The sequence below is a fragment of the Pristiophorus japonicus genome, chromosome 21, assembly GCF_044704955.1.
Source record: "Pristiophorus japonicus isolate sPriJap1 chromosome 21, sPriJap1.hap1, whole genome shotgun sequence".
Lineage (NCBI taxonomy): Eukaryota > Metazoa > Chordata > Chondrichthyes > Pristiophoridae > Pristiophorus > Pristiophorus japonicus.
Window position 1 is genome coordinate 48,830,638 of NC_091997.1, and position 18,937 is coordinate 48,849,574.

An 18,937-nucleotide genomic window follows, 5' to 3' on the forward strand; every position below is an offset into this window, starting at 1 on the left:
TTCTATTAATAATCAGTCTGGCACAATTCAGTAACTATTTCTGCCCAATATAATAGAATTAATTCCCCTTCCCCACCCATGTCAAGTGCAAGTGAAGGGCCTCCTCTGAGCCAGGCTATAGGTGGTGCTGTTGCAGCTCTTCTGGCACTTTTAGAAAGATTAATGCAATATTGAGGGCCAGTGACACCGGCATCCCCATCTGCTGGTGGAAAAACTGATTGCAGCACCAGCTCTGTGCACCATTAACCTAATGCTCAGTTTGCAGTGACACATATTTCATCTCACTATTGTGGCAGGGCCAGGCAACTAAGTGAAGGGCTCTAGTTTTCATGGAAGACATTCCCTACACTGCTTGTGGCAGATGTTTGTTTTTCCCTGTCAGGATGGATTTGGACCTACAGCATTCCCTTGATCTCCAGCAAGAGACAGCCAGTGCCCACCAGAGGCAACTCCAGCTTCTCGTCATTCATTTTCTCTCGATCTCTATAGATATCTCTCTCTGTCTGTATATATTTCTGTCATTCTTATAACAGTGTTTTGACAACACCCTCTCCTGTCTTTCCACACTTTATTGACATTGTTCTGCTCCATGTAGAGAAACAAAGGCCTAGAATGGCAAGGTCCAAGGCTTCCCAGACATTGTGCCTCAAGCCTCATTATAATGGAGGCAGCAACGCCTCAGAGCCCACCGGTGAAGTTTGGTGCAAGATCAGGCCGCTGCTAGCGTTGCAGCACCCCAGGGTCAGTGCCGAGAGATCAGGGATAGGGGTCGGGGCTGCGAGATCAGGGATTGGGGTCGGGAGATCAGGGGGCGGGGTCGGGAGATCAGGGATAAGGACGATGTTGGGAGATCAGGGCTAGGGGGCGGGGCCGGGAGATCAGGGGACGGGGCCGGGAGATAGGGATGGGGTGGCAGGGAGATCAGGGACAGGGGGCGGGGCCGGGAGATCAGGGGTCGGGGCCGAGAGATCGGGGATAGGGGTCGAGGGCGGGAGATATGGGTCGGGGCCGAGAGATCGGGAATAGGGGCGGGTGCGGGAGATTAGGGATAGGGGGCGGGGCCGGGAGATTAGGGATAGTGGGCGGGGCCGGGAGATCAGGGGGCGGGGCCGGGAGATCAGTGGACGGGGCCGGGAGATTAGGGATCGGTGCAGGGAGATCGGGGGCAGGGTCGGGAGATCAGGAGGCGGGGCCAGGAGATCAGGGGAAGGGGCTTGGAGATCGGGGGTCGGAAGATAAAGGGCTGGGAGAGCAGTGAGAGGGGCCGGGGGATCAGGGAACGGGGTCGGGAGGTCAGGGGACGGAAGATCAGGGGGCGGGGCCGGGATATCAGGGGACGGGGTCGGGAGGTCAGGGGCCGGGAGATCAGGGGGCGGGATCGGAAGGTCAGGGGACGGAAGATATGGGGGCGGGGCCGGGAGATCAGGGGACGGGGTCGGGAGGTCAGGGGACGGAAGATCAGGGGGCGGGGCCAGGAGATCAGGGGACGGGATCGGGAGGTCAGGGGACGAAAGATCAGGGGGCGGGGGCGGGAGATCAGGGGACGGGGTCGGGAGGTCAGGGGACGGAAGATCAGGGGGCGGGGGCGGGAGATCAGGGGACGGGGTCGGGAGGTCAGGGGACGGAAGATCAGGGGGCGGGCCGGGAGATCAGAGGGAGTGGTTGCGAGATCAGAGGGCGGGTTCGGGCGATCAGGGAGAGGAAAATCAGGGGGAGGGGGAGGGAGATCAGGAAGAAGTGTCGGGAGGTCAGTGGTTGAGGCCGGACGATCAGGGGGAGGGGTCGGGAGATCAGGGGGAGGGAGATCAGGGAGAGGGGTTGGGAGGTTGGGCTGAGGCCAAGCGATCAGGGGGAGGGGTCGGGAGATCAGGGGGAGGGGGAGGGAGATCAGAGGGTGGGGTTGGGCGATCAGGGGGAGGGAGATCAGGGAGAGGGGTCGGGAGGTCAGGGGTTGAGGCCGGGCGATCAGGTGGAGGGGTCGGAGGCAACAATGATAGGTGAGTTGAGCAGTATCAATTGGTTCCTTTAATATGGGGTCTGGATGGGCACTCCTACTCCTCCTGGCTCCACCTTGGTTGGGACTCGCAGTTGATCTCTCAGCCTGGGTTCCCCGAGTGCGATGGCTGCCTCAGGGCAAACCAGTCTTGGAGAGGGAGCCTCAAACAGCGTTAGATCCATTATTAGCATTTAACGCCTTTTTCAGGCGTGGGTAAAGGACGCAATATTTTTTGTCCTTACCCAAGATAGCTCACGCGCAATTCCGGACAGAAATGTGTGCAAGCTCTCCTCCCGCCATATTGGGACTTTAGTAGTTCGAGTGGTGCCTGACAAACGGTCACTGTGCTGTCTAATTGCCAGGCCAAGCTGTCTCTCGTACCCCGAATTAGATCACGAGCACAAGAGCTGTGCAATGACTTACTCTCACCCTCCAAATCCCGCCTTTCATCAGAATTGAAAACTGAGAGATAAACAGGCATTTTAGTTAGGTTGGAAAACAAAAGAGAAAAAGAGGGAGAGAGAGATTCGACACAGCGTTTTGCAATTTCCGTTTAATTTCCAATCAGCTGTATTTGCAGCTTTCCTCCACTCCCTCTCTTTTTCCCTATTTGTTCCCCTGTGTTTTCACCATTGACGATTTTACACATTCTGCTGAGCTATTTCTTTCTATTCATTACCTCACTGATGATCCAGTCTTTTATTCTGGAGTTTATGAGTCGTTCAACTCATTTACTCCCTCTCTGTGATTGGCATTTCTCTCCCACTCCCCTCCCCTATTCTCTCTATTTTTCCCACTTTACTAAAATTTGTCTTCCTCTGTTTTCAGTTCTGATGAAGGGTTATACACTCAAAAGGTCAATAACCCACCTTTTCCTTCACAGGTGCGAATGGACAAATGTGTATTTCTGGCATTTTCCATTCTTATTTCTTTATTTGTACTGGTTTAGTGATAGTAGTTGAAGAATAAAAATTAGCCAGGACACCGGGGAGAACTCTCCTACTCTTCTTCAAAATAGTACAATGCGATCTTTTACATCGCCTAAGAGAGCAGACAGGGCCTCAGTTTAATGTCTTATTCCAAAACGCCATTGAAGGGACAGAGTTGCTGGGTTAAATGACCTGAGTCGGCTTGTGGGAGAACAGGGAAGCAGAACAACACTTTGAGTGGCAGAGAGAGTGCAGGAATCCACAGACTGAATTGATGGGAAGTACGGCACACTAACACCCCTCTACGAGTGCCGATGACACATGTTACCGTTAATGTCAAGACACCTGCTTTGTTGTTGTGACACACCGTATCTATAGCTGAGAAAACAGAGCCCAACAATAGTGACATAAAATGTTGTTAAAATGTAAACCTTGCACTGAGAACAGTTACACGCTGAGAATCAGCACATTACTACCAGGAGTCCCGACATTTATTACACCTGCTGATGTTCTGCCTGCTACTGGTATGACATGAGTGAATCGCACTTCTCTGTAAAATAGAGGGATTTGAATATTGGCTTTCAAGGAGGCTTTCCCGTCGGACGTATTTACAGGTTGTTAGATGTCAAAAGAACTTTTTCTGAACTGAGCCCAGGAGCCAACTCACGAACACTTCCATGTATCCTCATTGTTCCAATATTTACATTGCAAAATAATGAGTCTACAAATATCATGTATAGAAAGAATGACTTGCATTTCTATCGGAACAGGAACAGGCCATTCAGCCCCTTGAGCCTGTTAGATCAGGGCTGATCTGTATCTTAACTCCATCTACCTGCTTTGGTTCCAAAACCCTTAATATCCTGTTCAGGACTCCCACTGCACTCTATCTACCCTATCAAATCCTTTAATCATCTTAAACATCACAATTAGATCACCTCTTAATCTATAGCGCCCTTTACAACCTCAAGATGTCTAAAAGCGCTTCACAGCTGAGAAAACAGAATGAATTACTTTTTAAGTGTAGTCACTGTTGTAATAAGTGCCTGGACTTCTAAAACATCCCAGGGATAATTTTCATCCTCCACCACTTGGCAGAAAACTGCTTAGAGCCGATCAATTGGCCATTATAGAACCTGTCCGTTTTGAAATCAATGGAGGCGGGGTTCCGGAATGGGTGGGCAAACTGTCCCACCTCTGGTGAAGCTGAAAATTATTCACCTCCCGCCCCCAACCCCGAGTGATAGACACAACTGAACTGTACTGAAAATAAAAGTATTAAATAGTGGAAATACACAGACTCCCAGGCCGCCTGTAACTCTTGCAGCCTGGATGAGTCCGTGCTTCATGTATATGTTGAATGCGAAGAGTTGCAGTCCCTGTGCAATTATTTAAGGGGGCTGCTGCTCAATTTCTGGCTCCACCTCAGTCTCATGCTCCAGGGTGGGCATGGTCCACTGCAGGAAGGGGGTCACTCTGGCTGCCCGCCTCTCTTCCATGGTCTCGTCCATGCCCGGGTGACCCTGGAGAGGGAGCACATGGTGCCCACCGATACGCTTGATGTCTTCTGCGTACAGGTGGGATGGGAGTGTTTGGTCGACACCAGAAACAATATTATAATTTAATTTTATAAGTTTCCCTTTGTATTGTTCAAAGTTATTAAAGAAAAAAGACCAACACAGGGTCTCTACCCAAACTATTAACCTGACCCCATAACCTTAACCTTTTGCAGCAAACAACCCCAATATGGGGGACCATAACTTGATGGGGACTATGACCAACCCAATTACCATAACGCCAGCCAGAGATTAAATAAACTAGATATTGGCAAGAAAAACAGGACAGAAATAATCGAGAGCTGTGCCAATAGAAGTGGCAGGCTGCAGTGCATCAGAAACTCAAGCAATGAATGAAATGAGCCAGAAAAGGAGGACCAGGCAGGTAGTGCAGGAGTCCCCGAGTGTATCTTGCTCTCCAACCAGTATTCTGTTCTGAGTACTGATGAGGGCGATGGTTCCTCTGGGGAGTACAACTAGAGCCAAGTCCGCGGCACCACGGGTGTCTCAGCTGTACCGGAGGTGGGGGAGGATAACCGGGATAGCAAAAATGGTAGGGGATTCGATAGTCAGCGGAGCAGACAAGCGTTTCTACGGCTGCAGATGTGACTCCAGGAGGGTATGTTGCCAGGGCTAAGGATGTCACTGAGCGGCTGCAGAACATTCTGAGGGGCAGGGTGAACAGCCAGAGGTCATGGTCCATATTGGTACCAACGACACAGGTAGAAAGAGGGATGAGGTCCTGCAGGCAGATTTTAGGGAGCTAGGAAAGCAGGACCTCAAAGGTAGTAATCTTTGGATTACTCCCTGTGCCACGCACGAGTGAGTATAGAAATGGGAGGATAGAGCAGATGAATGCGTGGCTGGAGAGCTGGTGCAGGAGGGAGGGCTTCAGATTCCTGGCGTATTGGAGCCAGTTTTGGGGGAGGTGGGACCTGAACAGGCCGGACGGGTTGCACTTCAACAGAGTCAGTACCAATATCTTCATGGGGAGGTTTGCTTGTGCTCTTTGGGGAGGGTTTCAACTAAGTTGGCAGGGGGATGGACACCAGGATATAGCATTAGAAAGGAGAAACAAAGGACACAAAGAATTCGGGGAGACAGATAGCACTAAAGCAAGAAATAGTAATACCATCGGGACTTTGCTGCTCTGCGGACATGTTTATCAACATCAAACTGATTTAAATGTCGCAATAAAATGTGAGGTCAGACTAAGAGAAAACAAGGATTAGAAACATAGAAACATAGAAAATAGGTGCAGGAGTAGGCCATTCGGCCCTTCTAGCCTGCACCGCCATTCAATGAGTTCATGGCTGAACATTCAACTTCAGTACCCCATTCCTGCTTTCTCGCCATACCCCTTGATCCCCCTAGTAGTAAGGACCTCATCTAACTCCTTTTTGAATATATTTAGTGAATTGGCCTCAACAACTTTCTGTGGTAGAGAATTCCACAGGTTCACCACTCTCTGGGTGAAGAAGTTCCTCCGCATCTCGGTCCTAAATGGCTTACCCCTTATCCTTAGACTGTGACCTCTGGTTCTGGACTTCCCCAACATTGGGAACATTCTTCCTGCATCTAACCTGTCTAACCCCGTCAGAATTTTAAATGTTTCTATGAGGTTCCCTCTCATTCTTCTGAACTCCAGTGAATACAAGCCCAGTTGATCCAGTCTTTCTTGATAGGTCAGTCCCGCCATCCCGGGAATCAATCTGGTGAACCTTCGCTGCACTCCCTCAATAGCAAGAATGTCCTTCCTCAGGTTAGGAGACCAAAACTGTACACAATACTCCAGGTGTGGCCTCACCAATGCCCTGTACAACTGTAGCAACACCTCCCTGCCCCTGTACTCAAATCCCCTTGTCTAAGATAGGTTTACAGTATATGTATGTGAACGCATGAAACATAGTAAACAAGGTTGGTGAGCTGCAGACGCAAATAGCCACATGGGAATATGATGTTGTGGCAATAACGGAGACCTGGCTCAACAAAAGACTGGATTGTGTATTAAATATCTCTGAATATAGGGGTGTTCAAGAAAGATAGGAGGTGGTGTGGCAGTATTTGTTAAGGAGAATGCTACAGTACTGGAGAGAGAGGATGCCCTGGAGGGGTCAAGGACAAAATCTATATCACTAGAGTTAAGAAATAATAGAGATGACATTATACTACCAGGTGTATTCTATAGGCTACCAACTAGTGGGAAATAAATGGAAAAGCAAATTTGCAGAGAAATTACAGAGAGATGCAACAACTATAGAGTAGTGGTAATGAGGGACTTCAACTATCCTAATATAGACTGGGATAATAGTATAAATAGCAGAGCGGAGGAAGAATTTCTGAAGTGTGTTCAGGAGAACTTTCTTGATCAGTATGTTTTCGGCTCAACGAGGAAGGAGGCATTGCTGGATCTGGTTCTACAGAAGGTCAAGTGGAGCAAGTGTCAGTAGGGGAACATTTAGGGAACAGTGATCATAGTATCATAAGGTTTAGATTAGTTATGGAAAAGGACAGGGAGCAATCTAGAGTAAATATACTTAATCGAAGGAAGGAAAATTTCAGTGAGATGGAAATGGATCTGGCCCGGGTAAATTGGAATCAAACATTGGCAGGCAAAACTCTAGTGTAACAGTGGGCTGCTTTTAAAGAGGAAATAGTTTGGGTACAGTCGAGGTACATTCCCACTAGGGGGAAAGGTAGGGCAACTAAAGTCAGAGTTTCCTGGATGACGAAAGAGATAGCAAGTAGGATGAAGCAGAAAAAGAGCGCGCATGACAGATATCAGGCTGAGAATGCATCAGAGAATCAGGCTAAATATAGAAAGTTCAGAGGTGAAGTGAAAAAGAAAATAAGATAGGTAAAGTTAGGGTATGAGAATAGAATGACAGTTAACATAAAAGGTAATCCAAAAGTCTTCTATAGGCATATAACTAGTAAAGGTGTAATAAGAGGAGGGGTGGGGCCGATTAGGGACCAAAAAGGAGAGCTGCGCATGGAGGCAGAGGGTTTGGCTGAGGTACTAAATGAGTACTTTGCATCTGTCTTCACCGAGGAAGAAGATGCTGCTATAGACATAGTAAAGGAGGAGGTAGAGGAGATACTGGATGGGATAAGAATTGATAAAGACGAGGTACTGGGACCGGATGGGATGCATCCTAGGACGCTGAGGGAAGGAAGAAATCGTGGAGGTACTGGCCATAATCTTCCCAACCTCCTTAGAAACGGGGGTGCTGCCAGAGGTCTGGAGAATTGCAAATGTTACATCCCTGTTCAAAAAAGGGTGTAAAGATAAACCCAGCAACTACAAGCCGGTCAGCTTAACCTCGGTAGTGGGGAAACTTTTAGAAACAATAATCAGGGACAAAGTTAACAGTCACTTGCCAAGGACAGTGTAGATTAATTAAGGAAAGCCAGCACAGCTTTGTTAAAGGCACATCGTGTTTAACCAACTTGATCGAGTTTTTTGATCAGGAAACAAAGAGGGTTGATGAGGGCAATGCGGTTCACGTGGTGTACATGAACTTCCAAAAGGCACTTGATAAAGTGTCACATAATAGGCTTACCAACAAAGTTGAAGCTCATGGAATAAAAGGGACAGTGGCAGCTGGATACGAAATTGGCTAAATGACAGGAAACAGAGAGTAGTGGTGAATGGTCGTTTATCGGTCTGAGGGAAGGTATACAGTGGTGTTCCCCAGGAGTCGGTACCAGGACCACTGCTTTTATTGATATATATTAATGATTTGGATGTGAGTGCACAGGGCACAATTTCACAATTTGCAGATAACTTGGAAGTATAGTGAACAGTGAGGAGGATACTGATAGACTTCAAGGTGACACAGACAGGCAAATTTAACGCAGAAAAGTGTGATACCTTTTGGTAGAATGAGGAGAGGAAATATAAACCAAAGGGTACAATCCTAAAGAGGGTGCATGAACAGAGGGACCTAAGGGTACATGTGCACAAATCGTTGTAGGTGGCAGGACAGGGTGAGAAAGCAGTTAAAAAAGCATTCGGGATCCTGGGCTTTATGAATAAAGGTATAGAGTACAAAAGCTTGGATATTATGATGAACCTGTATAAAATACTGATTCGGCCTCAACTGGAGTAGTGTGTCCAATTCTGGGCACCGCACTTTTTGAAGGATGTGAAGGCCTTAGAGATGGTGCAGAAAAGATTTACGAGAATGATTCCAGGGATGAGGGACTTCAGTTACATGGATAGACTGGAGAAGCTGGGGTTGTTCTCCTTGGAACATTGAGAAGAGATTTAATAGAGGTGTTCAAAATCATGAGGGGTCTGGACAGAGTAGATAGAAAGAAACTATTCCTATTGGCTGAAAGGTTGAGAATCAGAGGACACAGATTTAAGGTGATTGGCAAAAGTACCAATAGTGTCATAAGAAAAAACTTTTACACAGTGAGTGGTTAGGATCTAGAATACACTGCCTGAAAGGGTGGTGGAGGCAGACTCAATCACAGCTATCAAAAGAGAGTTGGATAAGTACCTGAAAATAAAAAATTTGCAGGGCTACGGGGAAAGGGCGGGGGAGTGGGACTAGATGAGGTGCTCTTGCAGAGAACTGGCGAGGGCTCGATGGCCGAATAGCTGTAACCATTCTAATCTGAACACAAGAAGGGGCATCCATCCTCCTGTTTGCACCCTTTAACCTTTCCTTTCGCAGGTGCTGCAGGAGCTGCTGCATATTCCCAGTACTGACGGTTTTATTTCATCTTTCCAGAGTTTGCCCTATTTTAAATTCTCCGTTATATTTCCTGTATTTTTTAATTCTGATACTTCCTTGGTGCTCAGGAACGATGTACAATTTAATCCTCAGAGCTCTGGGAAATGTCTGAGTGAAAATAGACATTTTAGCTGTTGATAAACTGTCTAAAAAGGACAACGAGCACTGTTCCAGCTAAATATTCGATCAACAAGGGCTACTGTTTTTTTATAAGAGAAAGCTAGGATGGAGCTATGAGTTAATGCAGTGCCTTCTGGGTACATTGTGATCCCTGTTTAAAGAAAGAACTTATATTTACGTAGCACCTTCGGCAACCCAAAGCACTTTACAACCAATTAAGTACTTTTGAAGTGTAGTCGCTGTTGTAATGTAGGAAACGCAGCAACCAATTTGTACAGGGTTAACGGCTTAACAAGTGGAACGGCTGCATTATTCCAGTTGCATTCTGATTTGCATCCCGGCCTAATGTTACTAGTGACACATAAGTGCAAGTTGAGCTAATCTGTGAACACTACAAACAAAATGGAGTAATTCTCATTCAACAGATGGTCAGTAGGGACAGTCGCCTAGTAGTTATGCCTTTTGCCTTGCACCATCAACTCTTTGTCACTAAATCACACCTGCCTTCGACCCTATCACAGACCTTCCCTTTTGTTCTTTCCTCCTCTCCCCCTTTTCCCTGCCTCTGTACTTGCTTCAAACCTGTTACATCTCTAACTTCTGCCAGTTCTGATGAAAGGTCATTGACCTGAAACGTTAACTCTGTTTCTTTCTCCACAGATGCTGCCTGACCAGCTGAGTATTTCCAACATTTTCTGTTTCTAATTCAGATTTCCAGCTTTGTAGTCGTTATAGTAGTAGATTAGCAAACCAAAGGGCATGAGTTGAAATGTAATTAAATATAGATTTTTATTAGATAGGGTATCAAAGGCTATGGGGTTAAGATACAGATCAGCCATGGTCGACTTGAATGGCGGAACGGGCTTAAGGGGCTAAATGGCCTACTCCTGCTCCTGTGCTCCTGTAAACCTGCTCATTTGTAGGCTGTCAGCAAGTGGTCAGTGGACTAAGAGGAAATGAATCCTTGTGAACGGGGATGTTTCTGCCTGTTGGATTCAGAACCTCCTCCTGCTCACGTGCTGATTGTTTCCTTCTCAGACCCGTGGTCCAGCAAGTCAACTTTCACCGGAACTTGTCCAACTAGTCTGCAGGATTCTTCATGGATCCCCTTCCGTAATCACTGCTATACCTTCCACTTGGAGAAGAAGGCAACTCCTAAAGACGCAGCCAAGTTCTGTCAGAAAGGTACGTAAAATATGTGATAAATGATGCGGATAAGGAAATCTCTGCTAATTAATACCTGCGAGGGACACATTATCCATCTTATAAAAACTGGGTTTGTGGTCGACTCAGACTGTTGTACGATAATTGTGCTGATTGCTCTACTTTATATTCCTTTTCTGATTCTGAACAGTACATGGGGCCGAGATGTTGTCCATCCTTGATGAGACTGAGAACGTGTTTATATGGGAACACCTACAGACATATGAAAATGACACCAAAGGCGCCTGGCTGAGTCTCATGTACAACACAAAGGGTAAGTTTGTCTTGGCACCTGACAACATGACAACCAATTGGAAGCAGAGCAATCTGAATTTATATATGGTTCCTTTTCTATAGGACATGGATCCTACAAATATTGTGGTTACAATGAACACAACACAGATGATAGCAGAAAATACTGAATGCTTGTATCCACAAACCTTATTTCCCCACAACCGCCCGAGATATCTGCGCTCCTCTAATTCTGCCCTCTTGTGCATCCCTGATTATAATCGCTCAGTCATTGGTGGCCGAGCCTTCTGTTGCCTAGGCCCTAATTTCTGGAATTCCCTGCCGAAACCTCTCTACCTCTCTTTCCTCCTTTTTCTATGCTCCTAAAAACCTAAATTTTGGACCAAGCTTTTGGTCACCTGCCCTAATTTCTCCTTATGTGGCTAGGTGGCAAATTTTTTGTCTTATAATACTCCTGTGAATCACCTGGGAACGTTTTACTGCGTTAAAGGCAGTTATTATTTTTGGTCACACTTTTCTGACAATATTAACCATTGTAAAGTGCTACATCAACATTTCACATTTGATTTTTCTATATCAACAGTCACAATGTAGTTGAAGGTTCTAGCCTCTAGGTGGTGCTGTAGAGCAAGTTTCTTTCCCAATTGTGATGCCATCTTATATATCAAACTCAACATATTCATCAACTGACTGTGGGTATAACCACTGGCAATTTATATATGTTCTTTCGAATAAGGAATGACATTGCAGGGAAATGAAACAGTTTTCTGATTTGGGGCATTGGATCAGCATCGAGAACTCCAAGATTAGTTACTTAATGCAGAGTAAAGCCCCCAACAAAATGCCTTAACCAAAACCACAGAAATGTACCTCCTACTGCACCAGTGTGAGATTTCTCGATAGTTCACACAACACAATTCTTTGGCTTTTCCAGAATGTGTGACGATTTAGAACCAATTGATCTCCAGCCACTTGGAGCTGGGCTGAGACTAGTTAAACGCATTTCAAGGATTGCTCTGGAGTCTCCAGGAATTGGAAGATAAATCTCCAGGACACTGCTACGTGCAGCTCTGGAGAAAAATCATAGAGGCATTAAAAAAATTGTGGTTCTTTTTAATTTTCTTCGAACATTTTATTATAAAAATATTGGAGATGGGAATAAAAGGCTGATTGACTGGGCAGGACAGTTGAAGGCAGGAGATTAAGTGATGAAACCTCCAGGAATACATCCAACCAGAGTTGACAACCCTAACCTCAGGCCCCTTTCAGTCATCAAACAGAAGACTTTCATCCTGTCAATTGGATTGGATGACAACCCATGTCACAGAGGGGAGCGGACAATGTGCTGCTGAGCAATTTCCGTAGTTTACACGTGGCCAAAACTCCTCCAGAAAGAGACACTTTTAACACAGAGCTAAGATGTATCTGATATGGGAGACAATTGAGAGATCTGCTGCCAGTAAGGGAGAAAAGGAACTACGGGTATAATGCGGAGAAAGACCTTCATGCAGCAGAATGTGGGTATATCATCTCACCATGCAGAGCACCACTTTCCAGCATGCCACACACTAGGCATACATATCGGGAATTAACACACTTCTGGCCGGTGAGCTTGTTTCCTTTGAAGTTAATGAATGGAAATAGCGTACCAAGGGTGCGCAGTTTCCTGATAAACCCCAGGAGAGGCTCATTGGAGTTTGCTTTTTATTCATTCTTGGTATGTGGGCATTGCTAGCAAGACCAGCATTTTTTGACAAACCCTAGCTGCCCTTGACACGGTGGTGGCGAGCCACTTTTTGAACTGCTGCAGTCCCACAATGCTGTTTTTTGTAACGGTTTGATACAACCGAGTGGCTTGATAGGCCACTTTAGAGGGCAGTTAAGAGTCAAGCACTTTGATGTGGGACTGGAGTCCAATATAGGTCAGACCCAGGTAAGTACAGGTTTTGTTCCCTAAAGGACATTAGTTTTTACACCATAATGTTTAAGTAAAAAAAAGAAAGATTTGTATTTCTACAACACATTTTGCAACCTCAGGATGTCCCAAAGTGCTTCAGAGCCAATTAAATATTTTTTAAATTGTTGTGGAGTATTTAAATATAACACTCGACACAAGTCTGCATATGGAGAAGAGAGTTGTTTATTTTCACTTGATAGATCAAGGGAGAAACGGCTCGCACCAGTCCCACATTGGATACACCCCCACTGCTCTCCCTGAACAATCGTCGGGTTACTGTCTTTATACAGTCAAAATACATACAAAATCATGAGGTTCCGCGCGGAAGCTTTCCATTTGTTGTTTCCCTGACGCGTCACAAATTTTCGCCTACCGACTACAATTACATTGGTTAATACAATTATACTGACAGAAAGTTTTGTTGCCTCCCCCTGTGCACCCTTTATCTGATTAGTTACATGCTGCATCATTTTCATGCCTGTGAACTCTTCCCCCTCCTGGCCGATTTGCCTGCAACCAGCTGGGATGTTCTCAATCCTCCTTTGTTTCCCGTTATCTCTTACCACCCCATGTGATCTAGCCTTGAAGTTTACTTTTCGTTGAATAATGTCTCCAACCTAGCCCAACCGTCTGGTTTTTCTGCGATAAGCTGATTTATCTTCCTGAGGGTTCTGGTTCAACAATTTCCCTGTGTTCCGAAGCACGTCTTTTCTGATTTTTTTTATGTTCAGCCTTGCTTATGGTTTTAACTTTACTTAATTAGGTTCCCTCTGATTAATTAGGTTCCCTCTGATTAATTTTTTTCCTCTACAAAAATGTAGTCACTGTTGTAATGTATGAAACACAGCAGCCAACTTTGCGCACAGCAAGCTCCCACGAACAGCAATGTGATAATCTGTTTTAGTGATGTTGGTTGAGGGATAAATATTGGCCCGGTCACTGGGAGAACTCCCCTGCTCTACTTCGAATAGTGCCATGGGGTCTTTTACACCCACCTGGGAGGGCAGATGGGGCCTTGGTTTAATGTCTTATCTGAAAGACGGCACGAATAATGCAGCACTCAGTACTGTCTTGGAGGTATCAGCCGGGGTTGTATGCTCAAGTCTCTGGGGTGGGACTATAAACCCACAACCCAGAGGTGAGAGTGCTACCCACTGAACCACAACTAAGTAGAGGCCTGAGGTGCATCTATTGGCATGAGGAATATGCTCAGTCAGTCAGTGAGTGTCCGCACCACAGCGAGCTGGGTCAGAATACTGTTCATTCATGAATGGCAATACCTGCCAAATACTGTTTGAAAAGAAAGTTGTTTTTGACATATAAAAGTGGAGTGATTATTTGCAACAGCTTTTTGTGTGTCCTTCTGCGCATGTGCGCCCAGGACTCCGTCCGTGCTACGCATGCACACGGCTGCCCTGGACTCGTCACACACACACACCCTCCCCCCCAACCCCCCGGTCCCATTCTGCGCATGCGCAGACTTCCCAAACCCGAAAGTGGGGCCTATATCATGAGGAGCCTGGAGCTGTTGTCAACCACGCTGCTTTGCTGATTTAGACCTTTGTCTAAAATATCACTGTGATTATCTACATGAACATTTTCGCGGCCTTCTGTGGGAGAGACTGGGGAGAGAGAGAGCGAGAGACTGGGGAGAGCGAGAGAGAGTCTGGGAAGAGCGAGAGAGACTGGGAAGAGCAAGAGAGCGACAGACTGGGGGGGGGGCGAGAGAGAAAGACTGGGGGGGGGGCGAGAGAGAAAGACTGTGAGGGAGAGAGAGAGACTGGGGGGAGAGAGAGAGAGACTGGGGGGAGAGAGAGACTGGGGGGAGAGGATCGGAGGGGAGAGAGAGAGGGAATTCAGGGAAGACGGATCACATTCCTCCAACCTCTTCCCCTTTATACCCACACCCGATTCTCGGAAAGCTCGGTGTGTGTGACAAGTGACATTATTGGAGTGGATGAAATACGGAAGTCACAACACTGCCACTATTCACTTCATACCCAATAAACCTGTTAACAATCCGTGACTCACACGCAATGCCCCATCTATGGCGTGGTGGGGGGTGGGGGGTTTAGGTCAGGAACATGAGCTGGGGGGATGGGTGGGGCAGGGACATGGCTGGTGTGGGGCAGGAACATGGGCTGGGGGGGTCAGGAACATGGGCTGGGGGGGGGGGGCAGGAACATGGGTTACAAAAGGATATATTTGCTTTGGAGGCAGTTCAGAGAAGGTTCGTTCACTAGGTTGATTCCACAGATGAGGGGGTTGATCTATGAGGAAAGGTTGAGTAGGTTGGGCCTCTACTCATTGGAATTCAGAAGATTGAAAGGTGATCTTATCGAAACGTATGAGATTATGAGGGGGCTTGACAAGGTGGAAGCAGAGAAAATGTTTCCACTGATGGGGGAGACTAGAACTAGGGGGCATAATCTTAGAATAAGGGACCACCCATTTAAAACTGAGATGAGGAGAAATTTCTTCTCACAGAGGGTTGTAAATCTGGAATTTGCTGCCTCCGAGAGCTGTGGAAGCTGGGACATTGAATAAATTTAAGACAGAGATAGACAGTTTCTTAACCGATAAGGGATTACGGGGTTATGGGAACGGGCAGGGATGTGAGTCCATGATTGGATCGGCTAAGATTGTGTAAAATGGCAGAGCAGGCTCGAGGGGCCTTATGGCCTTCTCCTGCTCCTATTGCTTATGTTCTTATGGCTTGGGGGTGGGGGGCAGGAACATGGGCTGTGGGTGGGGGGTGCAGGAAGTTGGGCTGGGTTGGGGCAGGAACTTGGGCAGGGGGGATGTGTCAGGAACTTGGACTGGCATGGGGCAGGAACTTGGGCTGGGATGGGGCAGGAACTTGGGCTGGGGGATGTGTCAGGAACTTGGGCTGGCATGGGGCAGGAACTTGGGCTGGGTTGGGGCAGGAGCATTGGCTGGGATGGAGCAGGAACTTGGGTGGGGGTGGATGTGGGGGGAAGGTCTTAATCTGTTAGAGTGAGCTTTCTCCTGTCTGGAGTCGGCAATCAGAATGGCTCGAATTATACTTTGCAAAGTCACTGATTACGTAGGAAAGGCAGTTCTAATTAAACATTCCAGAGATGTCTTAGAATAAGGGACTGCCCATTTAAAACTGAGATGAGGAGAAATTTCTTCTCTCAGTGGGTTGGAAGCTGGGTCATTGAATATATTTAAGGCGGAGATAGACAGATTTTTGAGCAATAAGGGAATAAAGGGTTATGGGGAGCAGGCGGGGAAGTGGAGCTGAATCCATAATCAGATCAGCCATGATCTTATTGAATGATAGAGCAGGCTCAAGGGTCCAAATGGCCTACTCCTCCTATTTCTTATGTTCTTATGTTAAACTGTTGAGTGTGTCTTATCCTCCAAGGGGACCAATCAGCAATCAGGTCATGTGACCATTCAGAGCATTTCTCTGTTGCAAGTAAACGCGTCCATATCAAAATTAGATAGACATAAAAGGACAAAAACTTACATTGAAAACACTTCAATATTGAGTCTCTTTTAAATACTGATCTGCGATGATTAGCGTGGAGAAAAGTAATTAGTGTTTAAACACCTGCCAGGTACAATGGACAAAACATCTGTGGCTCAAAATTTTAAAAAAATGGAGCAGGTCATAAAGATTTCCTGGAATTACAATTGGAATTCCCTATTGGAAAAGCAGGTGTTCAGTCCGATGGGCGTTTAATTACTGATCGATTTAGCAAGCGGGCTTATGGCAGATAAAGAAAAAAGGAGGGGACTAACAAATTTAGTGCCTCCTGGATGTCAAGGGGCATACAGGGTAGGATAAAGAAAAAAAGGGAGGCTTATGACAGGTACTGAGGGCTCAATACTGCAGAACCCCTAGAGGAGTATAGAAAGTGCAGGGGTGAAATTAAAAAGGAAATGAAGAAAGCAAAGAAAAAGCATGAAAACATTTTGGCAAGTAAAATCCAAGGATGTTTTATAAATACATTACGAGCAAGAGGATAACTAAAGAAAGAGTCGGGCCTATTAGAGACCATAAAGGTAATCTCTGTGTGGAGGCAGAAGACGTGGGTATGGTTCTTAATGAATACTTTGTGTCTGTTTTCACAAAAGAGAGGGGCAATGCAGACATTACAATCAGAAAGGAGGAGTGTGAAATATTAGATGAAATAAACATAGTGAGAGCGGAAGTATTAAGGGGTTTAGCAGCTTTGAAAGTGGATAAATCCCCAGACCCAGATGAAATGTATCCCTGAGAAGCAAAAGAGGAATTACAGGCCAATCAGCCTAATTTCGGTGGTGGGAAAACTTTTGGAAAAAATTCTGAGGGACAGGATAAATCTTCATTTGGAAAGACATAGATTAATCAAGGACAGTGAGTATGGATTTTTTTAAGGGAAGGTCGTGCCTGACCTACGTGATTGAATTTTTTGAGGCGGTAACAAGCAGGATCAATGAGGGTAGTGCATTTGATGTAGTGTTTATGGATTTTAGAAATGCTTTTGATAAGATCTCACATGGCAGACTGGTCACGAAAAGCCCACGGAATCCAAGGAAAAGTGGCAAGTTGGTTTCAAAATTGGCTCCGAGGCAGGAAGCAAAGGGTAATGGTCAATTGATGTTTTTGTGACTGGATGGCTGTTTCCAGTCGAGTTTTGCAGGGCTCAGTACTAGGTCCCTTGCTTTTTGTGGTATATATCTAAGATTTAGACTTGAATGTAGGGGGTATGATTAAGAAGTTTGCAGATGATACTAAAATTGGCTGTGTGGTTGATAATGAAGAAGAAAACTGTAGACTGCAAGAAACATAGAAAATAGGTGCAGGAGCAGGCCATTCGGCCCTTCGAGCCTGCACCGCCATTCAATATGATCATGGCTTATCATTCAACCTCAGTACCCAACCCCAGCCTTCTCTCCATACCCCCCTGATCCCTTTAGCCATAAGAGCCACATCTAACTCCCTTTTGAATATGTCCAACGAACTGGACTCAACTACTTTCTGTGGTAGAGAATTCTACAGGTTCATAACTCTCTGGGTGAAAAAGTTTCTCCTCATCTTGGTCCTATATGGCTTATCCCTTATCCTTAGACTATGTCCCTGGTTCTGGACTTCCCTAACATCGGGAACATTCTTCCTGCATCTAACCTGTCCAGTCCCGTCAGAACTTTATACATTTCTATGAGATTCCCTCTCATTCTATTAAATTCCAGTGAGTATAAGCCTAGTCGATCCATTCTTTCCTCATATGTCAGTCCTGCCATCCTGGGAATCAGTTGGTGACCTTTGCTGCACTCCCTCAATAGCAAGAGTGTCCTTGCTCAGATTAGGAGATCAAAACTGCACACAATACTCAAGGTGTGGTCTCACCAAGGCCCTGTACAACTGCAGTAAGACCTCCCTGCTCCTATATTCAAATCCCCTCATTATGAAGGCCAGCATGCCATTTGCTTTCTTTACTGCCTGCTGTACCTGCATGCCTACCTTCAATGACTGATGCACCATGATACCCAGGTCTCGTTGCACCTCCCCTTTTCCTAATCTGTCACCATTCAGATAATAATCTGCCTTCCTGTTTTTGCCACCAAAGTGGATAACCTCACATTTATCCACATTATCTGCCATGCATTTGCCCATTCACCTAACCTGTCCAAGTCACCCTGCAGCCTCTTAGCATCCTCCTCGTAGCTCGCACTGCCACCCAGCTTAGTGTCATCTGCAAACTTGGAGATAATTACATTCAATTCTTGCGTCTAAATCATTCATGTATATTGTAAATAGTTGGGGTCCCAGCACTGAATCCTGCGGTACCCCACTAGTCACTGCCTGCCATTCTGAAAAGGACCCGTTTATTCCCACTCTTTGCTTCCTGTCTGCCAACCATTTCTCTATCCACGTCAATACGTTAGCCCCAATACCATGTGCCTTAATTTTGCACACTAATTTCTTGTGTGGGACCTTGTCAAAAGCCTTTTGAAAGTCCAAATACACCATATCTACTGGTTCTCCCTTATCCACTCTACTAGTTACATCCTCAAAAAACTCTAGAAGATTTGTCAAAGCTAATTGCCCTTTCATAAATCCATGCTGACTTCAATCGATCCTGTCACTACTTTCCAAATGTGCTGCTATTACATCTTTAATAATTGACTCCAGCATTTTCCCCACCACCAATGTCAGGCTAACC

General features: G+C 46.1%; 1 protein-coding gene across 3 annotated transcripts in view; it reads left to right on the top strand.

The window, feature by feature from the left end:
• mrc2 (mannose receptor, C-type 2) overlaps positions 1-18,937 on the top strand; it is a 317,669-nt gene that overhangs the window by 291,333 nt on the left and 7,399 nt on the right. For all 3 annotated transcript variants that reach the window (XM_070864753.1, XM_070864754.1, XM_070864756.1), the window contains exons 26-27: positions 10,385-10,531; positions 10,701-10,823. In XM_070864753.1, the coding sequence (XP_070720854.1) occupies positions 10,385-10,531; positions 10,701-10,823 (270 nt within the window). The remainder of the gene's footprint in view (positions 1-10,384; positions 10,532-10,700; positions 10,824-18,937) is intronic.